Below are 25,144 nucleotides of genomic sequence, written 5' to 3' on the forward strand. Positions count from 1 at the left end.
TATCATGAATGCCACAAGATTCATTAGGTCGAGTAGTAATACGATGCTGCTGGGTTAACTTTTCCTGCACAAAGTATGTAAAAAAATTCTAACTTACACTTTTCAAATAATACACCTGATGATTTGCTTTTATCTTTTAAGTATTTGTGTGTATATACTTATTTACATATAAGTTCCATAGTGGGAATTTGTAAAGATTTTTAGGGTTTGCTCATGAGGGAGGAATTATCCAATTTTTTATAATGAGAACCCACTTATATTCAGTATTTTTGTCAAAAATAATTTAAACTATTAAATAATAGAAATAGCAAAAGTATTTTTTTAGTGCAAGGTGTAACAACTGGCATCTTGTCCTGCAAATCATTTTGCAATAATTTTTAATACATGCCATTTTATGGCTGCAGTTGATAGCTGTTTTGTAGATTCATTTTGGCCCAGCTACATAGAAAATCAACTACACATTTAATTACAACATCAGTATTGAGTTAATACTAACTCCACTGCTTTGTGAGAAAGGAGGACGGGGCAAGATATGAAGGTGAGAAAATTACTTTGGGACAAATTACTGTCTAGGTTCTTGAAAAAATCTAGGTGAGATTCTGCATTCAGGTTGGCTCCTGGCAATTCCTGATCAGGAGCAGTGAAACAGGCTCCCATGCCCTCCAACCAGTGGGTGTATTTGGATCACTTCTGCCCAGGAAAAGGACCTGCCAGGTTTATTGCTTAACACTGCCAGGGGCAAGTAATTAATTCTCTGTTGTTCTGTTAGAGTCCAGCACTGCCTTGGATGTTTCTGCAGTCCCTTGGAAGAGCATCCTGCTCATGTACTTAATTTAGCAGAGTAACACATTCATTTTTCTCAACAGCAGTAATGTCAGTAAAAAGAAGAAGGCAGAAACTCACTCTGTGCTTACAGTAGTCTGCTGCTACTATAAAAAAAGCAGACTTAATTAGGAAAATTGACTGTGTTTCATGGAAATATTGCTCACAATCAGTTGATAGGATTGCATAGGGAATGTGAGCATAAGAAGGGGAAATCCTGTCAAGAGAATGTGAGAGAATTTAAGAAGAAAAGTGATTCCACTGCTTTTAAAATTTGCAGATCGGAGCTGTCCCACCTGTCTGTGACCTCCTGAGCGTCCTGAAAAAGGAGGAAGAAAACTGTGCTGAGACTCTCTCCCTGGAGGCAAAGAACAGAACACCAGAAAATGATCTGCTGCAGAGCTCAGGTAAAGGCTGAGTGAATACGCACAATAAAAACGGCTCTTGAGTGAGCTGAGTGGCCTCAAAATCAGACACCCCCACATTCCTTCCCATAAGAGGCAGGCATTTTTCATGCATCTCTCATGTATGAGCAGAAAGCCAGGTAAGATCTGTTGTAAGTCTCTGAGAGTGGTATTTTGACCTCAGTGTGATGGCAAGAGTCACAGGAGCTTTCTAACTCAGCTGCTCAACTGCAATCCTCACAACTAGGGAGCACATCAGGAACAAAATCTTGATTTTCAGAGGATTTGGAATTCTTCTCATCTGGGACAAGGATATTTTTATAAAGTCATCCCTCTAAGTGCAAATTTACTTAACTATATTTACCTTCAAAATCAACAAATACCAGCAGCCAACATTTAAATCAGATAGAGCACACTGGATGGAGGCAACAGATGTTTTTTTGTGCATGATCAGTCATTACCACTAAGGATGGGTTTGTGTCATTCACAGCATCTCACAGACTGAACTGTTTCTGGGTGACACTCTTGGACCATGACATGGCAAGGTCCTTAGCAGCATGGAAAGTGTGTCCTTGCTGGAGATAAGATATGGTGTGGAGCAAGAGTTGAGGCATTTTCTTAGTTTCAAAGCTTTCCTCTCTAGCAAAGGTGTTGAAGACACAGAACTATTTCTCTATGACCTGGCCCAAAGGCAGGGCTCAGAGGGAAGATCTATTGCCTGGTTTCTCAGGATGCCTAGCATTTTTCTGTTTTCCCTGTGCCTTGCAGACTTAGGGGTGTGAGCACAGCTTCAGGGCATTACACCCATGTGGCATGACAAGGTACCTTATGGCAGGTCATCAGATACTCCGGAATAGAGAACAGTCTCATTGCATGTCAGAAGTTTGGTTATATGAGTAGATCAGTATTGGGTTTTTTCCTTCCCTAGTGCCATTCACTGAAGAGGAGACTGGTTTGACAATGTACCTATTTTTCTTCTTTGATCCTGTGACATGGCTCTAATGTTGAGCTCGGCACCAGAGCTCAGAAGATCCAAACAAGTTAAACTTCACAGGACTGTGCAGGTGTGGACCAACATTAGCAGGCAACTGTTTTACAGATGGTCTCATTTTATCTCAGTCAAATAGTAGCTCCTCAGCAGACACTTAATCCAGTTTTAAGTTGGATCCAAATATCAAAAATTCCTCCTAGGAGTTATGTTACTGGAAATTTTTAAACAGGGTAATTCTACTCTCTGTGCCTCTCTCTCCAAATCTATACAGAGAGAGGTTAAAAGTATAGAATTGTGTTAAAAGTTTGAAGAAAGCATTTCCAATGTCTGTCAAAATTGCTTTTAGAACACTACAAGTCAGATCAAATAATGTGTACTGCTGTGGGCTCAGGGCTACGTGCTTAGCAGAAAGCTTTATGTTGAAAATGGTCAGAGTGACTGAGCCCTTTTCTGTCTCTGTAACTCTGAAAATACACCTTCTCCTGACAGTGAAACTCCAAAAGAATAAACATGAGTAAGATGCATATCTTTGCCCAAGTAATGGTTCCTAAAGAGAAAGCTCAGGAATTTCCTTCTGCTGGTCTTTACTCAAGGAGGGTTTGTTACCTTGGTAAATTATGGTGTAATGCTTTTATTCTGGGAAATAATGCATCTGAAAATACCTCCAGCCTTTGATTATCTACGTGTCTGAGGTCCATGTGCAGAAAATCCCATACAGGAACTTCAGTTTGAAGAAGAGAGAGACAAAGCTCTGGGGATTCAGTGCATGCCCTTGGTGGGTCACACAGGGAGAGAGAAAGGCAGCTTTGCAGGGTGTAGGTTGTCTTCCATAACACGTCCTTCCTGAACCTACCCCAGAAGCTTTGACTGGTGCAGGTAGGAAGGAACTGAGCAGGGGACAAGCTTCCACTGTGCTGTCTCTGCTGCAGTGCTCACATCTCTGTGAAAGTGGCACAAATACACCAGATTATTGCAGGTGAATTGGCCACAAAGTACCTGAGCAGTGTTTCATGTCCTCCTGCAGTACAAGGGAAAAGGGACTCTACCCTTGTGATACTGTCAGCTTGGAGAAGTGTTCCACTAGTGTAACCCAAGCCATGGTTGTGCTCTTTTTTTGTGCATGAGTGAAGATGAGATAATTCTCTTAGGAGAAGGGAAGGGATGCTGCTGGAGGTCTGGGACCTCTGGTTGTGATGACACTTCGTGTTGTTGCTGGAGGAATGCTCTCTTTGCTACTTGAGGGAGGTCCCAAAGAGCACAGGTGTATCAGGGAGGTGGTGCTGTGCTCTGCCTCCACCCAGGAGGCTCTTCAGCCAGATAGGGGTTGTTGGCACTGCCTTTGGTCCGTGGGGAATGGCAAGAAGCCCACATGCAGTGGTAATAGCTTGGCCATTTTTTTCCTCCTCCTGGGTGGAGATCACCCCAATATCCAAAGTTTGCCAGGTTTTTAAGTGCACTGAGTCTGATTTGGGGGCTTTATGCCAGCGGCATTGGCATGAAAGTTCAATAACCCAAACAATGCAGCACTGCTAAGTCCTAAATATCACCCAAGGTGATGTTTCATTTGCTGCTAGTCTGTTGCTTTGAAGTAATGGTTACCAAGTCCTATAAACATTGTCACAGGGAGGAAACCAGAGCTGAGGTGCCCCGGCTGTGAAAAGCTCTGTATTTCCAGCCACTAGGACTATTGTGCAAGAGCCAATCAATACATTTCTGGAAATGTAAATGCATTGGTCAGGCTAATGGAGGTTGACCTTCTAAAGCGTGAAGCATTTGAAGAGAGCACTCTGGCTAGTAGAGACCTGTGGAGTCAAGGAGCAGAATGGGATGGGCCTGGAACTTGCTGGGGCTGGTTTGAAGCAAACAGGACCTGTTCTGTCCTATCCATGTCTTGAAAGGTCTCAGCAGTACTTGCTCTGGTCTCATCCAGCTTGCTTTTCAGAGTACTGAGCATCTTCATAGCCGTACCTGCCTTGGTCCTTGGGAGACACTGCACAGTGTTCCATTGCTTGGAGATGTTTCTCAGTATTATGTTGCTGGGAGAAGTTTCATGGTGTTTAATCATTGGGAGAAGCTGCACAGTGTTTCCTTGTTGCCTCCCCAGGCAGATGTGCTGGAATGTGGGATAACATGAGCTGCTGGCCTTCATCTGCTGTGGGACAGACTGTCAATGCTCACTGCCCTGAATTCTTCCAGATGCTGACTGGGAAAAAAGGTAACACTAAAAATATACTTTTCTTGCCCAGGTGTTTGTGTTTGGTTGGATTTTTTTAATTATTATTATTTTCTTTTTAAATGTGTTATTTACAAAGATGCCACTGCCAGGTCTGACCTTGAAATGAAATTGGGTCCCTGCTTCTTTTAAAGACCGACCATCGCTCAGCTGCTCCATTTCCAGCACTAAGCTAAGTGTGGGAAAGCCTGGAATTAAAGGAGCAAGATGTTTTAAGTGTTTATTTTTCTTATCCAGGTGGAGAAATATGCAGGAAGTTTGCTATCCTGAAAAGCCTTTTTTTTTTTTAGCATGATTTCTTAAAGGAAAAAGTTTCCTCCACTCAGGCTCTGTGTTTATATATTTCTTTCTGTCTTTCCCCTTCTAACAACTCCTAGAGACAGTGGCTAATCCCATCTGAGCTTGGCAGGGACAAAACTTCACACAGCATTAAGTTCATGTAAGTTTTAGCAAAACAAAGCCATCTGGGTGGGGTGAAATGGTCCCTTTTTTCCCCCCATCAAGAGGAAATCTGGACTGGGGGTTCATCCCATGGCTGTGACAGGCTCCACACAAATGGCACAAATTCGTGGGAACTCACGATTAAAGGCTCACCAAACAACTTACTCAAAAAGAAGTGAACTCAAGTAACATTTGTTGCCCTTTTAATGGGAATTCTAAGCTAGAAATTAAGTGAAATTTATGTTCAGTATGCTGCAGTAATCATGAACCATTAAGAAGGACTGGTTTCTGTACATTTCTACTTTTCAGCAATGCCCAAGAAATGTCCTCCCATTTCTTTTTAGAAAGTTAGTGATTCGAATCAGAAGAGGGTTTTGCCTTCTTCTATTGTAGGACAGAGACTAATGAGGTCCAGTACTTACAGAAAAGCAGACAGATTCATTTTATGGAGGAAGGAATGGGAGACCAAGTATTAGATTGTCTAACAAAGATTAGATAAGTCAAAGGAGAAGCACTTAGTGCTCTCAGACATAAACCATCCCAATTAAATTAAATACCCAGCTACTTACTGTACACACGCACAGTAGCTGCCCACTGAATCCTATAATCTGGTTTAAAGGCAGAGGATAGAGTACACAAAGCTATGGACCGCCGAGGAAATCATCCATCTGGCATGTCTCTCACAAATCTTTAGCACGGTGACACCATCCCTTAAATGCCTTAAAGGAAATCCCTGCTGGTACAGCCACTAGAGGGAACTGCTCCCTGCCTCTGGACTTCCTACCAGGCAGGAAAACAGGAATTTGTACATCCCAAGGTCGTGATTGCATCTCAAACGTGCATTGCGTTATCTTGCAGGTAGTCTAACAGCTTTAAACTTTAGTTGCCCTCCTTACCGAGAAGCTGAGAGCTGAACCACTTCTGATAAGCAATACTCGGAGGGACAGTGTTCAAAAGAGAAACCCAAGACGTGGTCCATTGGCATTTGCATCTCATTTTGGTCTCTGCAACTGGCATTCTGGGTCAAAGTCAGCAATAGTTTATTCTCATTCATAGACACATTCTTCCCTGATTTTATACTGGGGTTGGTTTGTGACTCATGTATTTAATTACTGCTATAGCCGTTGCTTTGCTTGAAGCAATTTTGCAAAAGAAAAACAATATCTGTTTGCTCGGGAAAAAAAAGCAAAAGTTTTCTCTCCTAACCACTTACAAAGCAGATGGGCAGCCACAAATACCAAAGACCCATATGTTAAGGGGTGCAGATAGCTCTGATCTCTGACCAAACCCTGATCGCTGTGCTGCTGAGCTTTGTGCTGACATCTACACTTGCATTTGCAGCCCAGACTTTCTGGCCCCTTCCCACATAATAGACCAAAGAAACAAAATAATCTGGAACCAAGTAACATCGCTGAAGTTCACATCCAGACCTGCACATTGTGTCTCAGGCAAGAAATGAGTAGAGGTGTGAGAACTGTGGGGATTCAGAGGTTGAGAAGGCCAGAGCAGATGGCCCCAGTTCCATGACCATTCCTTTAGCCAGCCTTCCCCTTTGCCTCAGCAGCTCCAAAAGCCTCCAAGGCACAAGTAAACACCAAGCACTGATCCTTAGACAGACTACAAACCCTGAGTCTGCTCCAAGTGAGGCATGCTGAAGTCTCTCAGTGTGTCACCCCATAGCAAGTTGCGTTGGTAAAACTGTGCTCACACACCCCGATATAATCCGCCCCACATAGTCTCCTACGCTTCGTGCGTAACACAGCCGCATGCACGTACCAACACAGAACTTCACCTCTTCTGTCTGATCTTCTTTGACATCCTCAGGCAAAACCTGTTACAGACAGGTTTACAAGCACAACGTTCTGCTCTTTAAGTATGTGTCTCAGTAATTGAAGCTGAAGTAGGGAATTTGTCATCACACTATTCCCCTGCTGAGTGCCAAGAGAGGTTGGGGAGAGCTCTTTTGGAGAGTTTTTTCTCTCCTGTTGTTGTTGCACTGCAGGGCATAGAAAACCTGGCTTAAAAACCAGGCTGGGCCCTTTCAAAGATGCTAAGATAGAACAAGATGTTCATAAAAGCCTCAGAACAATAGTCTGATACTGACATACCGAGAGCTCTTCTCACCTGGAGGTCTCAGCACATTTGCTGTGCCTTGCGGTTTTACAGAGGTGAGTTCAAATCAAGTGCAGGCATGCTATTAGGTCACCAGAATTAGCCCAGAGGTAGCAGGAGCCCTGATTCTGTCTTGACAGTCCCAGCAGGACTCCAAAGAGCATGAACTGGTGCCAGACACTGCTGCATAAGCACCTCCTTCTGTTCCCTCAGCACTGTGGGGATGTTCTGCAGGAACTGGATGCCCTGGAGTCCCCATGGCTAAACATTTGTCAAACCTAGACTTTTATGGTGCCTTCTGGCAAGGCTTCTACTAAGAAGGGCTGCTGATTTCAGGTCCTCTCTAAGTCCTTGCTAAGTATCGCCATTACTGCAGCAAAGCCAGGATTTCACTCGTGTTTCTGAACTGTGGCTCCTACCTGATAGATGAATGTGATTAGGACAGTGAGAAGTGATTTTACCTCTTTGTAAGAGTTTCTCTTCTCTGCAGCACATAACCCACATACTTGCCAGGGTAATTTCTTCTGGTGAGACTGGAAGGTGTGTAGGCCAAGACTTCCCACTTCCACTTTAGTGCCAAACATGAATATGGGCATGTTCAAACCTGTCCCGTTCAGCCATGTGCAGCTTGCTGGAGATCCACCTCGCTCAACTCTGAGAGTCTAAAAGTCAGACATTTCGGTGGAGTGGGTCAAACAACCTGCCCTCTGCAGATGTCTGTCTGAAAATGAGATGAATTGTGCAAATGCCTCTTTTTCTCCACTGCCCAGAAAGACAGACATGAGGGACCTTTAAATTTCAGCAGTGTAGCTTAAGTGAGGGGAATCCCATCCTGGCCTTCAGTTTGCAAGGAAGCAAGCATATTAACAGTTTAAAATAAAGTCCAGACCTGGCTGTGGAGATAAGCCTTTTAGTTTTCATTTAAATCTCATCAAAAATCTGTGATCATCTGAAGTTCTGCATTCTCTTCAGACCATGACAAACCACAGTAAGGAGGTAGGAGCATTCAGGAAAGTATCAGGTTTGCACCGAGTATGAATCTGTGATTGAACTAGTCATGTATTTGCTGATCTTGGAATACTGGCCAAGAAACACCAGATGTACTGAACAGTATTATTTATGTTGTAATTAGTAAAAACACATCCATCACAGCCATTCCTGAGTTGGCAAACAATATTATGACCCACACAACTACACTGGGCAAGTACCAACATAATTAGCTCAGCTGCATTTCACCTCCAGCTATGCAGAGTGCACTGCCTGGGGGAAAATATTATCTTTGCTCTGGGAGCAACCCTGCACTTTGGTGACTGACCCCAGAGGAGAACAAAGATACCATTGGAAATGATCACATCTGGGTTTGTGGTTTTTTTTGCTGTTGTTGTTACCACACAGGTTTTGTCTACCGAAACTGTACCAGCGAGGGTTGGTCAGACCCATATCCAAGACCTGATATCGCCTGTGGCTACAATGTCAACGACACAACGAACGAGGCGAGAGTGAGTCTCAGTGCCTCTGATCACTGGGGTGCTGCTTTGGTGCACTGAAGGAGGGGGGGACCACGTGTTAAGGAGAGACTGAATGATGTTTGGGCAATGGTTTTAAACTAGAGCAGGGTAGATTTCGATTAGATATTAGGAAGAAGTTCTTTACTATGGGGGTGGTGAAACACAGGAACAGGCTGCTCAGAGAGGTGGTGGAGGTCCCATCCCTGGAGACATTCAAGGTCAGGCTTGATGGTGCTCTGAGCAACCTGATCTAGTTGTGAATGTCTCTACTACTGCAGGGGGCTTGGACTGCATGGCCTTTTGAGGTCCCTTCCAACTCAAAGCATTCTATGATTCTATGTTGTTATTTAACTCAGGTGGGATTACCATTACTGGTGCTTTTCTGCATAAATGCCTCCTCCAAATGATCAGAATGGGTTGCTCAGGGTAAAACTTCAGTATATGATTTTACAATAAAATTTTTCTGTTAAATAGGAGGAGACAGCTTTGTCTTGGTATGGGCTGATTTTTAGCAGACAGTCAAAGGTAAAGATGTGAATATGTTCCCTTGCAGCGTTCCTATTTCATGACTCTGAAGACCATGTACACCATCGGATACTGCACCTCCCTTGTGACACTGACAATTGCCTTAGTGGTCCTGGTCTCTTTTAGGTGAGGGAAAGCATCTTTGGTTTGTGTTTGGCCAGGATTTCTAGTCATCTCAGCTGACACAGATCCTCCTGTTGGCTCTCAGAGCAAGTTCAAAATTTAAGTATTTCTGAAAACCTTCACAGAAATCAGTGAAAAAATGATCTCTGAGTCTTGTCTCCTAGAAAATGTCGAAGCTGCTCCTCATATTGTGTGCTCCTGCCCTTTCCAAAGATAGCTGGATATATTTTTGCAGACTGGTGTTTGCACCATCTCCCTGCTGAGGTCTTCCCATGACTTCAGCATTCTGCAGGCAGTGTCTTTCCCCCTGCTGTTCTTTTCTCCACTTGAGACTGGCTAAAACTTTGCTCTAAATGCTACAGCAATGACTTCTGGAAGGTGTTTCAGGTTTACAACAGTGATTTGACAGTCAGCTGATCTTCACGCATCCTTATTACCTGGAATTTGTACTTTGCTGCTTATTCAGTGAAATTAATTTCCCTTATCGTAAGCGTCCAGGTGCCACCTCTGGGCAGAAGGAACCCCAATTACTTTGGAAACTCATCTTCAGGCTGGATGGCCTCCAGAGCCAGATTATGTAGAGATTTAATACAGAAAACATTTGCAGGCACAAGTGCTCTGTGCAGGCAAACCAAATAAATCCACCGAGGTGTGGATAAACACTTTGGGTTCATGTTACTCTAGAAAGGAGGGAGGGAGGCTAAACCAAGGCATACTGGCATGAAATCACAGCTCTTCTGGTAGTGTTCAGCTTGTTTCAATACCTCAGCGAAGCAGAGGTGACTTCAGCTCTTTACGGTCTTCTGTGGTATATCCCTGTTAGAAAATGCATTAGTCTTCCTTTCACAGACAGAAAAAGTGTTCTTAATTTGTCACTTTAACATAACAGCCACAGGCTATCTGTGTTGGCTGGGAATGTAACTTCACAGGATCTCCCCCTCTTTCTGTAACAGAAGACTTCGCTGCACAAGGAACTACATCCACATGCATCTCTTCACGTCGTTCATTTTGAGGGCCTCATCCAACTTCATCAAGGACGGCGTTCTGTTCTCCTCGGAAGAGACGAGTTACTGCGGGGTGTACACGGTAACCCCCTGCCCGCCCGCCCCGTGCCCCAGCAGCACCCCAGCAGCACTGGCTGTGCAGGGCAGGAAATCTGTCTCAGCTTTCTGTTCAGCATGAGAGGTTATGGGAGAGGAGAGGGATGCCCTGACCATCTCCATCACTCAGTCCTGTGATTTGGTTGTTCCTGGCTGAGATTTCCTCGTTTGGGGGGATTCTACATGGCTGAGTGTGGCATGAGGACACAAAATCGGCCTAGACTGGAAATCCACAGAGAAACCCAGGTGCAGGTTCTCCTGGCTATAGATGCCCTTACAAGTATTGGAGCAGAGAGCATCCAGATCAGTCTGAAGTAGGTACCTGCATTCATCACCTTGATTGTGTTGGTCAGATGGCCACAGAAGACACCAGGAGTTCAGCACATTAACTCAGAAATGCCTAAATATGGATATCTCAGGCTGTGAACACAGGATACACACCCAGGTTGGAGATTATTACACAGATTTTAGGTCCTGGTAGACGTAACTGGCTGGAAAAATATGAGAACACTTTAAATATTGCTGATATACACCTGAGAGTAAAATATGAGTTCGCAGTCTGAATACCTGGAAAAGGAACCTCCCAAATTTTGGATTTTTTTTTTTTTTTTTTGCTAAATATCTTGAAAACGGGGGGGGGGGGATGAGGGTGTGCAAAGCACAAGACACAATGTTCAGTGCTTTAAACTGAGGGGTAAGAATTGTTTTCCCCTCTCAGCTTGGCTGGATTTTTGTTGCTGAACATTTTGAGCAAACTTTAACTTGACTTTATCAACCCTTATTCTTAGGAAAAAAGAGACTGACAAAGACATTCAATGTGCTTCTCTAAGGTGGTATCAGTGCTGCTGATATGAATAAAGCAGTAATACTGAAACTCCTCAAAGTGAGACAGTAACACAAACCCATGTGTCCATGACACATTTGTTTCTTGCTAGTGAGGCAGTTGATGGATGCCTTTAGGAGTGCCCATCCTGCTTCCTTGTCATGTGAATGCCTGTCTCAAGGCCACCTGTTCAGTTCCCTAATTGCTATAAAATCCCTATTTCCCAAGATCTATTTACAGCTCGCTCTCTCTGTTTGACAGTAGATAGAAACCCAGACAGAAGCTAATTATCCTCTCTTTCCTCAGGCTGGGTGTAAGCTCACCATGGTGTTCTTTCAGTATTGCATCATGTCTAACTACAGCTGGCTCCTCGTGGAGGGACTGTACCTCCACACTCTCCTGGTTATTTCTTTCTTCTCGGAAAGGAAGTTCCTCTGGTGGTTCATCGCCCTCGGATGGGGTACTGGTCTTCCTTTCAGTAAGAATAATTGCGGGTTTGTTTTGCCTTTGGGATGGACTTGTGGAGCAGTAACTAGCTTTTCTAATTGCAGGTGCCCCGACCATGTTTGTGGCTGCATGGGCGGCTGCTAGGCAACTCCATGAGAATGTTGGGTAAGCGGTGTGGAGCCGGGGAAGGTGGCAAGCTGAGGGGAGCATGCAGCCCCAGGGACAGGCTGCTCCACAGGGCCCTGCTAATTTCTAACTGCTGGCAGTCAAGCAAACCAACCACCACCCCACTGTGGTGTGAGGCTGGATCATAGACTCATAGAATCATTAAAGTTGGAAAAGACCTATAAGATCATCAAGTCCAACCACCACCCAACACTGCCATGACCACTAAACCATGTCCCCAGTTGCCACATCTACATGTTTTTTGAACACCTCCAGGGATGATGACTCCACCACTTCCCTGGGCAGCCTGGTCCAATGCCTTACCACTCTTGCAGGAAATAAATTCTTCCTAAAATCCAAACTAAACCTCCCCTGGTGCAACTTGAGTCCATTTCCTCTCATCTGATTGCTAGGATCCTACTGTAGGCAGGAGCAGAGATCCAGCTGAGCAACCTGAGAAAGAGCCTCAAGTTTAATTTGAGCATCTTCAAGGGTAGGCAGTAGCCCTCAAGCATGAACTCAGCCCGTGATGTTTTCAGCATCTGTATTTGACTTTCCAATTGGTGAAGCTTTGTTCCTTTCTCATCTCCCTTTCAACTTTCGAACAGTGGTTGTACTTTAAGTGCAGGTGGACAGTTTTCTGTCAGAAATGTTGTACTGCTAAGTGAGAACAGGGAATTAATTTTGTAGATGGGAATAGGGGCCTATCTGAAGTGCAAAATAGACTAAACCCCTTTGAAAAGACACCAGTGTTTTGGTAACTGACTGCACCTTCTCTTCTATTTTTACAGGTGTTGGGACATTAACACTAATGCCAATACTTGGTGGATCATTAGAGGCCCTGTAGTTTTCTCTATTTTTGTAAGTCTTTTCTGGGACAAGCAGATTCAAACTGCATTTGCAAACACTGGGAAGTCAGAGATCATGCTGAAGTCACTCAACACGCTTTAGAAGTGTGTTAATGAACTGGTCTTAGACATGTGTCTGAACTGGTGTGACACATGAATTACAGCTTAAGCAACTTCTGCTCAGCAGGATTTAGTCAGTATCTAATGCCCCAAAGCTAAGTTCACCAGGAAAGACAGAAAGTCCTCTCAAGAAGCAAGAGCCTGAAGACGATCAGGTTTCCACATCCTGTTGATTTCACACGAACTTGGCTGGCTTGTAGAAGCTTGTTTTGGACTGTTTCAAGGCAGGCTGTGGAGGAGGAACTAAGTGGCTGTACATTTCAGCACAACTGCCTTTGAGTCTCCCGGTCAATGCCCTTCTGAGCAAAGCCAAAACCAACTTGCCTTACATGATCATCAGCTTTTGTTTTCAGCAATGAAAGCAGCTCACAGGCTGCATGCACCATATGTTAGTGGACTGCCATTACACTCTGATGGTATTGGTCACTGAAATAAGGAAGGGGCACTGAAACTCAGTGAGGAGCTGCCCAGTACGAGGCACTTGACATTGCTATGTCAAGAACAGTTTGGTACTTACAATACTCGGTACCTATGGTTTGACCATTTGCTGGTGCTCGCCTTCAGAGCCTCAGGTACCAAGGGGCTGGAGCTGATTTTTCGAGATAGTTGTTCTACCCAACAGGGATGCTCTGCAAACCACTCTGCAATGACCTTTCTGAAGCCCTAGTACAGAAACACGAGCTGCTAGTTACTTGCAAGTAACCCACTGACACTCCAAGTGAGATCCCAAGAGTTAGTTGAGGTTTTTTTGTTGCCATCAGAAGCCATTATGCTTGCAAAACATGAACTGCAACACTTGCATGCTCTCTTGGAAACCCGAGCAGCAGAGATGTTGACATGTTGATGTTCTGCTCCCATTGACCACTGAGCAATCCTTCAACCCACAAGACAAATGATTCAGAATGACCTTAACCAGGCCACAGCATGTACTTTTCTTAATGCAACAACCCTTACTCTCTAGGAGATACTCAACAATATTTAAGTGCCAGCAAGGCCCAGGCATTCTGCAAGGCAAAAAGCACAATCTTAACTTATTTTCTGACAGCCACCACCCAGTATCCCCTTCAAAGTTTCCTCAGAAGCCTGATCCCATCTAGCTTAGCCACTTAAGGCAGGATCTGCCTGCCTGACTCTGCCTTTTTACCTAAAAGAGGCTCTTCTCAAGCCCATAGCCGCAGACAAACAAACAGCCAGTCCTTTAGAATTCAGATCTAATCTCTTTATCCCTCACAGCCACCGTCCTTAGCAGTTCAAAGGGCAGAAAATCAACACCGATAAACTCCTTTGTGCCCCTAGGCTAACATTCATTGCCGTGCTGCCCGCGGCCGACCCCTCCCAGCAACCTCGGGCCCCCCTTCTCCACTTGTTTTCATCAGCAAAAAGTCCTGCTCAGCCTACGCTGCTCATGCCTGGCCTAGAGGGTTAAAAACACAAGAATCCCTAGACCTGAACCTTCTTTTCCCACCCAGCACCCCAAAATCTTTCCGTCTTTCCTTCATGTTCCTCACACCTAGCTCTGCACAGCTCTACTCCTTTCCTCACCCCTCCCAAGCTCCTCAAATTTCCAGACCTCTCCAAACACTCTCGGCAGCGCAGAGCCACAGTTGCTCCCTCTTCATCCAACAGAGAACCCAAGGACATCCTGCATCTGTTCCACCTACGGTAGACCCGCTTGTTAGGGACCCCCCTACCCCCTGAGCCCTGCTGCAGCACTCACAGGCACACAGGAGCCCCCGTGAAGAGGATGGCCCGCTGCGGTGGCGTTTCCCGGTGCAGGGGAGGGTTAAGGGCCTGCCAGCGGTGCAGGGTGTTGAAGGGCGGCGGGGGCAGCTGCAGGAGCAGCTCGGAGCCTTGTCGTGAGCCCCGAGGCAAAGGGCGGATAAGTCCCAGGTCACCCCCCCAGAGCGGCATGCTGGCTGTGGGAGAGCCGCATGCTCGGGCCCTACGCCTGCCCTCAGACTCCTGCCCTTTGCCTGAGGATCAAACGAGCAGAAACAGCTATCGCTTCACCCAAACTGAGCAGATCAGCATTTTTATCCCAAATCCACCCTTGGAGAGTGAGAAAATGCAAAAGGAAGCACTTCAGTGTGACTCTCCTATCCCCACTTTTAATTGCATTGCCTCCATCATCCCAAACCAGGCTGCGTCTTTTGGCAGGGAGCCAACAGCATTTACACTCCCAGTGTTGCCCCTTTGCTGACATCCAAAGTGGGGTCAGGCTGCAGGGAGGCTGCCTGAACCCCACAGCCAGATGGGACCCTACCGATGTGCCTGGTCTTTCTGCCTATGGGTGACACACCACAATAATAAGCCCTGATTGTCCCCAACAACTAAAGCTCCAGCAAACTGTAGGGGAAAGCATCAAACACCCAAGCCCAGGGTAGCTGGGCAGGCTCAAGAGGCAGGCACAGCGACTGGGATGGGGACAGGGACATAGGCAGGCTAGCCCTAGCCCCCCTAGTCTGCCTGCTCAGCAAAAACACCCCCAAACTGGCTTTGCTAATAGTTGCACATCTGCATAGCTTGTTATTGGTCACTTGGTTTTGTTGTTTGTTTTGGGGTTGGTTTGTTTTTTTCCTTCACATCCATCTTTTTTTTTTTTTTAGATCAATTTCATTCTTTTTGTCAACATTTTACGAATCTTGATGAGGAAGCTCAGGTCACCTGAAGGACGGAGCAGTGATTTCAGCCAATACAAGTATGTCCCTTACACCACGAGTTTTTGCCACATGAGCCCACCTGAGCGCCTCTTGCTCCTCTTCCACCTTCTACACTGTCTTTCCCTTCTGTTTTCATTCTCAGGAGACTTGCAAAGTCAACGCTCCTCCTCATCCCTCTCTTTGGGGTCCACTATATCATCTTTGCTTTTTTCCCCGAAGACACAAGCACTGGCACAATGGAAATTCAGCTGTTTTTTGAATTGGCTCTTGGATCATTCCAGGTAATATCTGACAAACTATTATTTCTTTCAAATATGAAAAAAGGTGTAATATATAACCCTATAACAAAGCAAAGTCACAATGGCAAAAGCTGCCTGATTTCCCTTGAGATGTCTCATCCCCATTCAAAAGTGGAAACTGCAGTTCTAATTATGTGACCATGGTTCTTTTATCTTTTAGGGCTTTGTTGTGGCTGTACTTTATTGTTTTCTTAACGGTGAGGTGAGTTCTGCATATATAACATTCTTTTTTATTGCTCAAGTATGCCTTGTTAATCAGTAGGATACATTCTCCAATGAATTACATGTTTTGTCTGAGGGTTTTTCTCCCATCTACCTAATGTCACTTGTGAAATATCTCCTAGACCTGACAAGCCTAAGTAATGTATGCCAGATATAAACTTCACCTCTCAGCTCCTGCAGGCCTTTCATAAATCAGACAGCATTGTTACTGGCTGGGACCAGAGGGTGGGAGTACCAGCCTGCACATGGTCACACTGACCCACTGGTTCTGATGTATGGTGCTGTTACCTGTCATCCCATGGTTGTTTTCTTCCCTTGATCCTTGGGAGGGAATTTATCAAAAGTTGTATCCAGTCCAGGTTTATTAGGACTCATAAGGTAAAGCTTTCGGAAGAGGGCGAGTTTCCTTTTCAGTTGTATGCTAACTCCCACCCAGGCTTCTGGGTTAGAACTTGCACTCTGAAATGCTGCTGCTGCTGGTAGAGGTGGGGGCAGGCATTATCCAAACCTGAGAGATCCTGAAGTTATTGGAAGGAAAAAAAACCTCTGACAATTAGTGCCTAGAGGTTGGAATAAAAAGTCACTTTGAAATGGGGGAGGGGTTTGAAATACTTTCATTGATCCTTTAATAAGGTTCAGAAAAAGTTGTTCTGCAAGAGAAAATCTGCATCTTTTTTTTAACCTTAGAATGCCCAAATGTCCCATTTTTGTAAGTAAAATAAAAACCTTGGGAAAAATCTAAACCAAACACAAAGGCCAGCTTGGCTCCGAACAGTTTCACCTGGAATTAAACAGAAAAACAGGTTAACAGAAAATTGCATGGCTGCAACAACAGTATCGCTACAAGTGACAAGAAACAGGCCCTACCCTAACCTCTTAAACTGGGGGTTAAATAAATCAATCCAAACTTGGCAAAGGTAACCTGCTCTCCTTTTCTTGTTATACTGCTCTCTGCAATGCAGGACTCCAAGATAAACTAGCTGAACTAAGTATTTTTTGACCTTTCTACCTAGGTTCAGCTGGAAGTTAAGAGAAAATGGAGGCAGTGGCATTTAAGCAAACACTTGCGTCAGCATCTCAGCACCTCAGCAAGTAATGGAGGAAGTGGCTTAACACAAGAGATGCAGATGGTGAGGTCGAGCCCACCAGCCCACTGGAGAGCAACCCTCCAAAGATCAAGCGTGCTTTAACGCTGCACACCTGGAGGACACCTCCATGCTCAGATGCACATGGTTAAGATCCATGGACCGTGCTGGGAGTCACGTGTATGTATCCAAAAGCAAGCTTGGCTGTAGATCAATGGTTCTTGAAGCACATCTGTTCATTTATATCCTGTGTAGCACCAGAGTTATATTGCAAGGTAAAACAGGCCAAAACATTATGCTTTTCCTTGAGTTTCTGGCCACAGTCATTTGTGTTTTTTTTTTTCCACACTGTTTTTCAGCTGCTATTTCTACCTTAAATGAGACCTTTCATTTTCTATGTAGCTCTCCAACATGTTCCAGGTTAAGTCAGGCTGGTGAGTTTTAGTGTTCTCTATTTCTTCCACTGTTGAAGCTGGGAGGACACTCAATTTTGTATGGTGAAGGTTACATGCCATCTTTTATCACAGCCCATGGGTTTGAAATGCTAAATTAATTAACCCCTAAAATTTACCATGATTCAAAGTCTTTCTGTTGTGGTGATGGATGATGGACACCGAGTACAAAGCACATCTGAGCTCCCATTTTCTCTCTGACCATGTATCTGTTGCTCAGGTACACTCCACTGACAGTGGCAAGTTCAGTTTTCCTCCTTTTTCTCTTCCAAAAGCAGAGACCTCGGAAATAACAGTGGTCCAATCTGGATCTTCTTGAGACATTAAAAAAGCTATTACAAAGTATTCCAAGGGTGGTGAAGGGAACCTTACTAAGCTGGCTCTTTCCTCATATCTGTACCTCTGAGACTTGTCCAGATAGTCTTTGAAGGGAAGCAATGGAAACCTTTGAGACATTTTAGGCACAACCAAACTGGATAGTACAAGATATCTTGTGAAAAACAGCACCATAGTAGCTGGCAAAAATCTTTTTTTTAGAATTTATGATCACTCAGTGTGCTGAAATCTGCAAGACTGAGCACTGTAATATGCTGCCACAAGGTATCTGAGATTCTATTACAGCTCTATGTTCTTAAGAAAAAAATTAAGCAAATTTCCTGGTTTGAGTGGGAAAGGGATAAAATAATTCATCTGACAAAAACAATCAAGTCTCCTACTTGATTTTGTGTCTGCATTTTTGCAGTTAGGGCAATTCTTGCCTGGTTTTTTTTTTTTTTTTTTCAAGGGCAAAGTTGACTGGTTTATCTCCCTCCTCCTGATCACCTACCAGACCTTGGCAAAACGTGCATGGTATGTCAAATGCTGACTGAGCAGCATTCCCCAGCCACTCTGCCAAAACTGCTCTAAGGAGCTTTTGTCATGGTAGAATTCTGACATCTTACCAGAAGGTAAAAACATGCAAAGAAATTCAAAGGATGTTTTCAGAGTTAAATTACCTGGGCAGATGCAGGTTTTTGAGTGCTGTTAGCACTGTTTCATACCCTGAGGTTCAGGAGATAGGTCTGTTTGCCAGTGCTGATGGTGAGAGGGGCACAGCCTCCGTGGTGAGGCAGACACTGCAGACAGCAGCACCACCGATGGTGGCCAGGTGAGGAAGGCCACCTCCTGTGAGCTCCACCCTCCCCTGCCTACTTGGCTTTGCCTGCTGGTGCAGGTCATCCAGCAGCAGGAGAGTCAAAACTCCTTAAAACCAAGAAAAATAAATCATGAAGTGGCAAGTGTTTCCAGGAACAATTTTAAACTTTTATTTTTGGAAATCAGAAGGTTTTGAGTTGACTTTGTCTTTCAAAACTCAGCCAAAGCAAGTGGAAGGAACAGCAGAAGTGGGACCAGTCCTGTGACCAAGGCAGATGCAAAAGCCCCTTCCATGCATGTCCGGGTGACTTACCCAAGCCAGCAGAGACTCCAACCTTCTCAGGGGTTCCTTCTACCCCAGCACATCTAGAAAGTCAGATACTTTTGAAATGATACAACCATTAGCTTAATTTTCTTTCTGGCCTACAAATGAGATCAACAAGATGGAAACAACTTGGATGTTCCCTGTCTGAGAATTAAACATCTATCAGTGAAGCCAAAGCAGCTGTTTGTTTTAAATACAAGTGCCTTCTGTTGGCATAAATGAGGAAATACAGATTCAGAGATGGAATAACATGACATGATGTAGACTGGCTCTCCCACAAGCCAATGTAAGAGCTCAGCCCCACGGTGCATAGCTAGGACCAGGACTGATGGCACAAGGTCAGATGGACCCCAGGCTGAACATGGTACCTATTCCGACAGGAGTCCTGATGGAACAGGGACAAGCCCCATGCCCCCAGCTAAAATGCTGCTGTTTGTTGTATTTTAAAAAAGGGTCAAGTACAAGTTATTGTTTTATATGGCCATTTTGGTTTTGACTCCCCAGAAATAACAAAAAAAGGTACTCCCAAATTCTCTATTACATTTGCTTCTGGCATCAAGCACTGGCCTAGTTTGTAGAAAGACCTGAGGCTCCATAAAAACCTTTGGATGTCAGCTGCTTTTGGAGTCCTCAGCTCTTTGGGAAGAATGAGTCCACTTCAGCAAATGCCAAAAGCAGGTGGCCCCAGGCATTACGATGGCGTGACATGGATGTAGAAAGCTGCCTCCAAACACCACCATAGTGAGATGGGTTCTCACCTTGCTCATCTTGTGCTCAGGGGATGCAAAAGCACCCTTTTCCCTGGTGGGGATCTCTCTTGATTAACTGTGCTCAAGAGTACTGAAGAGCTACTTAGATCTGGGAACACAAACCTTTTTATACGCAGATGAAGAAGAACAAGGAAGTAAATCTCAGCGAGTAATGCAAAAAGCGAGAGCTGAAGGGGTGCAAGACAGACTCCAGCATCAGTGGTCTTAAACTACTGACACAGCCTGAACACAAACTCCATACTCACAGTTCACCAACTTTCCTTTCTCTACACTTGCTTGTTTCTCTGAGCTAGGCATTTGTTATCAATAAATAGGACTTGAGTATTATCTTTCAGATGTAGTTGTTGTTCTGAGACACTGGCGACTGCCTCTGGTTGTCACTCCAGGTCCCCTGAGGAGTCAACTGTAGCTCTGCAAGCCAGCAGCGCAGGCAGCAGCTCCAGCAGCCTGAACATAAGTGGTCTAAGACCCAAGTCTGAATTTAAGAGGAAATGATTAATGGATTTGCTCTCCCAACACAGCAACAAGGAAGTTCTCAGCAAAACTGTCAGAAGAAAAAGCAGTTCTGTTGTGCAGTCAGAAATTACATTGTGCAATGTCTCACGGGGCATCATGGAAACCAAAATGAGCCACTTCAGAAGGGGGTGGTGCTAATTCTGAGGCATTGGACCCATGTGAAGGTGTGAGGCTCCAGGAAACCAGACAATACCCCTTTCCAGGACATCCCCTGGGGCAGACCTTTCTTCCACCAGGAAAGGAGGCATGTGCCAGCTGATCCAGAAGGTTTAGAAGGGCTGTTACCTGTTTACCATAGGCCCCAGCAGGCAGATAGAGAAAGGAGGCGAGGACATTCATCTTCCAGTCATCACTTTCCCTGACTCACAAAAGCAAGCAAAGCTCAACTCCCCAACCATGTGCCCCTCTGAGCATGGCTGATGAAGGTACTATAGGCTCACAATTAAAATGTGTAATGTAAAAGTGCATGATACCTCCCTGGGCAGCATCCCCTGTACCCTTATTTCCTTATTCTTAGCTGCAAACAATGGTTTGCACACATTTTTCCAATTAAACTGAGCAAGTCTAAACAGCTAATTAACAAGAGGAGATATTCATTACCCTGCTTTTAAGAGATATTAAACCATCTGAGACAGACCAATGACCTCTCCCATCAGAAAGAGAACACCAGGTGCTAATTAACTTTAGATTACATAAACTAATTCCGTGGTGAAGCTGCAAATCTGTATTCCTGACATTTAACTAAACCTGTTTATACAGCGAGCTCAGGAAAAAAACAAACACACACAAAAAACCCACCGCCCAAAACCCCCATGTTTGTACTCAGATACCACTTCTGCAGGCCAAGTAAGCAGAGCTGGGAAAAAAGAGCAAAGATGCTTCAAACACAGGGTGCAGTGTAGGAAGAGGGAGGTGAAGGACACAGGAAAGAGCTCTTTTAAGCTGGTAAACAGAGCACAGGCAGCCACAGGAAATGATTAAGAGGCTCCAAAGTTATCTCTAATTCCCATGAAGTAGCACAGCTGACTGCCCCCCTTGTTTTGAAAGCAGTGCTGGCTGCTTGGGTCCATGTGGACACGCTGAGGGGGAACGAGATGGGAGTGCTCAGGGCTCAGCAGCCTTGGCTTCCTTGGCCCGAGCTCGGCAAAGAGCCAAGCACTTGTTTCTTCGTTGGCCTAGCTGGGTAAACGCACAGAATGGTGCCTGGGAGATTAGATAAAACCCACTCATCCCCTTAAATCTGCCCCCAATATGGAATATAAAAAGAGAGAATTACACTTATCATACTTCAAAGATATTTATTTAACAAACTTCAGGAATATTGCTTGACACTTCCACAGGCTTCAGAAAATGAAGTTACCCATTGCTGCATAGGTTGCCATATAAAAGGACATCTACAAGATAATCAACCCTATACTCTAATATTTAGCCATCAAAACACATCTTCTCCCAGCATTAGTAAGTCAAGCAGTATACAAAGCCAGCTGGAAAAAAAGTTATTGTATTTTCCCATGAGGATTCCCGACCTCCCCCAACAGAAGGCATCTTCTTCGGCTACCAGAGGGCATCCCAAAATCATTCACAATTGCACCAAGTCTTGGGTGGACTCAATGGCCAGTTGTCTACTGCCTCTCCCTAAACTGAGTGGGAGGCACCAGCCTGGGACTCAGTCTGGCTGTGCTGCCTTCCCCCAGGGAGGGGGCTGTGGACACAGCCTCCCACTACCATGAGAGAGGAGGACACATGCAGAATTATTTCCAGTTTTGGTTGTCACCAAGGCACTCTGAAGTTACATCCATGTTTCTAGACAAGCCATGCACACCCTTAACCTTATGTAGGGGAACTGTCCTGCCAGGCATGGGCAACCCTAGGCACCACAGCTGATTTATTGGTTAGTTAAGGCACTCTGCCACCTGGTAACACTAAAGTGCAACAATTTTGGACTGGACCTTGCAGGCTCTCTCTGGGGTAAGTGGCTCTGCTAGAGCCAACAACGTTCACACAAGAGTCTGCAAGTTCAGCCCACCAGCATGTCTTCAACAGTGCAATTCAGCAAATCAACAGCACCTTCACAAAGATAGACACAACCACAGTGCAGTCTTCCACAGACAGGTTACGGGTACAAGTCCTTGTCCTTGAGAGCAGGTCAAGAAACCCTGACAGAACCCCAGACATTGCAAGAGCCTTGGGAATTATTGTCTGGGTAGCAAAGCTCTGTGCATTATCAAGCCAGAAAAACAGGCAGGTTCATGTGCAAAGGCACAACTGGCACCATCCAAAGCAAGCCTGGTCTGAAACTGCCTCACAAAACAGGCTTAGGAGTGTTGTAAAAAGCTACAGAAATCTGAGAAGGTATGGAGACTATTCTCACGAGGGCAAGAAAGTTCACCAGCAGCACACTCAGCAAGTATGGATCTGTGCTCAGGCAGGACTTAAGATTCCCAGTTTTCAAAGACAAAGCTGTTTACTCATGGCTTGCCTACACAGCCTTCTTTGCCTTTGTGCTATGATGCTTTTTTTTCAGGTGAAACATTCTGTCAAACTTGCTGCACAGGAAATGAAAACTTTACTCAGCAGCTATCAGTCAAGCTACAGAGATGAAACATGTAGAAACATTTGTCCTAAAACAAGAATACAGGCAGCTTTACCAGAAGATACAAAACAAACATTAAACCAGAAATCCTGAAATACTCAAGACATTTTTGCCTGTGTCCAACCAACTGCTAGATGTTGAACAGGGAGGACACATGTAGAACAACCAACCTCTAAGGTCCCCTGCTAAGGTCTTCTCTCCATACGATGAGAGACTTCAAAACTGCAGCAATTTTAGAGATATTAACTCAGGCAGCAGCAGGAGGAAGACCAGCCTTATATAATTTTGGCTAAGTCTCTGTATTTCCACCAGCTATGACAGATTAAAATTGCCTCCATCAGCCTCTCCTTAGGCAATCATGGTTTTTTTCTCCACCCAGACCCACTGTTAATCAGGGGAAGAAAAGGACTTGATCTGGTCTGGAGGATCTAGAACTTTCTTCTCACAAAAGAAATGCTGCAGGAGACTCTCAGCTACAGGATAAGCAGATTTCCCACTGCCCCAGCAGGAAACCCTCACAACAAAAACAGACCTCAGAAGGTGTGGTGGTCTCAGCATGGTCTCCCCAGCCACACCTAAAGTCCCTGCAGAGCTTGTCTCTCTTGCTTCAAAGGGACAGAAAAAGATATCAGAAGAGCAATGCCCCATTACAGTGAATTTTGCAAGGGCTGTGAGAGCCAGTTTAGGGGATACGACTGGCATGCGTCCTGCAGGGGTGGCAGAGGAGCAAGCACAGGAACATGCAGTGCTGCCAGAGGAAGGCATCACAACCCTTCCCCATACACCTGCATCACCCAGCACCTGCCCTTGGCCCCAGGGTAGTAACAACTCCCTGCATCTCTGTCAGAAGTGTCCAAAAAACTCAGAGGAAGGAACAGGTGCACAGAATGTGCCAGCAGGAAACAAAACAGGTGACCAGATCAAGAGCTGTGTGTCTTCTCTTTTGAAAGAGAAATGGGGGAATGATGAGATCAAGTGAAGATTTTCAATACACCACAGCAGTGAGCATGGCCAGGCACAAATCATCTATCCCTGAGACAGACCAAAGCCATGAGACACAACAAAGTTGTGTCACAGACTTCACAAGCTTCGGAGTCCAGGGCAAAGCAAAACAACACCAAAACCACAGCAACGTGCCTTTGTGCAAGCCCCAAAAAAGCCCACGTGTGTAGGTCGCAGTCTGCCACCCCTCCACACATTTAAAAGGACCTCCTCTTCCTAATCCCTCCAGAAAACTGCCCTGCAATGGCAGCCAGTCCCAGTCTGTGCTCTGCTCGTGCTGCGCAGCCCTCTGTGCTGGCCAGTGGGTGGGTATGTCTTCTACAGGTAACAAGACTGACTCATGCTTCCCCTTCTTGCACACAATTTAAGACACGGTGTCCTTTTCAAACTTCATTAGACTCCCTTTATTCCAGTCTAATTGGCAAAGCTGATTACACAAAGGCAGAGGGTACACCCTTTGCACCTAGACTACGCCTACCCTGTTCTTGGGGTGCGTGAGGCTGTTGATGTGAAGTCCACTGATCCCATTAAGGAAGAAGAGAAAGGCAGCGATGAACTCGCACCAGTACGTCAGCGTGAAGCCCATGAGGGTGAGGTGATCCTTCACGAGGATGGAGAAGCTCAGAACCCCGGTAGCTGACAGCAAAAACGAGCAGAAGATGAGAACGGAGCCCATCGACCACTTCCGCCTCGCGTTGGCATCCTCGCAGACCTGGGACACCATCAGCAGCTCCAGGCCAAATATAGCAACCACAACGGCGAAGGACACCATGCTTCTCACAGGAATCACCCCCACGCTCAGCCCCTCCACCCTGGCCAGGCCGAGGTCGGTGACACACTTCAGGACGCTGCCGTTGCTAACGGTGCAGAAGTGCCACAGTCCGAAGAGCTGCCCCCGCGCGAAGAGCCAGCGGCCGTCGCAGACTGAGATGGACGACAAGACCACCGCTATGGCCACGCACAAGATGATCAGGCTCCTGATGAGCGTCTCAAAGAATTTCTGTGGTCTCCTGTGCGCCAGCATCCTCTGCGCCTTAAAGGACAGTGGTGGAGGCGGAGGGGAAAAAAAAAAAAAAAAGAGTTAACATCGCTGCTTAAGGGTGGGATGTAACTGGAGAGACAAAGCTGTAGGACTTCGGTGTTTGAAGCGGTTTACTTGCTCACATCAAACCCTTTCTCGCAGAGGAGGGCAGAGCAGGTACAGGCTGTACCCAGCAGAGAGGAAGGGTGGGCGAAGCTCTCCCGGTTCCCTAGCTGCACGAACAATGCTCACACGTCAAGGGCCGGGCTGGAGATCACAAAGGCTCCCGCCGGAGCAAGATCCCCGCGCCAGTGTCCCGCAGTACAGCCTCCCGCTCTGGCAGGGCTGGAGGAAACCACCGGCCCCCGGGAGGATGGAGGCCGAGGGCTGGGGTGGGAAGAGG

At 45.6% G+C, this 25,144-nt stretch overlaps 2 protein-coding genes across 2 annotated transcripts in view; one reads left to right on the top strand and one right to left on the bottom strand.

Annotated features, from left to right (window-relative positions):
- SCTR (secretin receptor) overlaps nt 1-17,041 on the top strand; it is a 19,310-nt gene extending 2,269 nt beyond the window's left edge. The window contains exons 2-13 of the mRNA XM_008949215.1: nt 1,103-1,229; nt 4,322-4,432; nt 8,399-8,502; nt 9,065-9,162; nt 10,113-10,245; nt 11,389-11,542; nt 11,634-11,694; nt 12,486-12,555; nt 15,269-15,360; nt 15,465-15,603; nt 15,782-15,823; nt 16,857-17,041. Coding sequence (XP_008947463.1) covers nt 1,103-1,229; nt 4,322-4,432; nt 8,399-8,502; nt 9,065-9,162; nt 10,113-10,245; nt 11,389-11,542; nt 11,634-11,694; nt 12,486-12,555; nt 15,269-15,360; nt 15,465-15,603; nt 15,782-15,823; nt 16,857-17,033 — 1,308 coding nt within the window. The 3' untranslated portion in view covers nt 17,034-17,041. The remainder of the gene's footprint in view (nt 1-1,102; nt 1,230-4,321; nt 4,433-8,398; nt 8,503-9,064; nt 9,163-10,112; nt 10,246-11,388; nt 11,543-11,633; nt 11,695-12,485; nt 12,556-15,268; nt 15,361-15,464; nt 15,604-15,781; nt 15,824-16,856) is intronic.
- A 7,142-nt stretch (nt 17,042-24,183) lies between these two features.
- On the bottom strand, nt 24,184-24,744 carry TMEM37 (transmembrane protein 37). Its single transcript, XM_008949216.1, has one exon. It carries the CDS (start codon nt 24,742-24,744, stop codon nt 24,184-24,186), a length of 561 nt encoding a protein of 186 aa, XP_008947464.1.
- Between the last annotated feature and the right edge of the window lie 400 nt (nt 24,745-25,144).

Source organism: Merops nubicus, unplaced genomic scaffold, assembly GCF_000691845.1.
Source record: "Merops nubicus isolate BGI_N331 unplaced genomic scaffold, ASM69184v1 scaffold36261, whole genome shotgun sequence".
Lineage (NCBI taxonomy): Eukaryota > Metazoa > Chordata > Aves > Coraciiformes > Meropidae > Merops > Merops nubicus.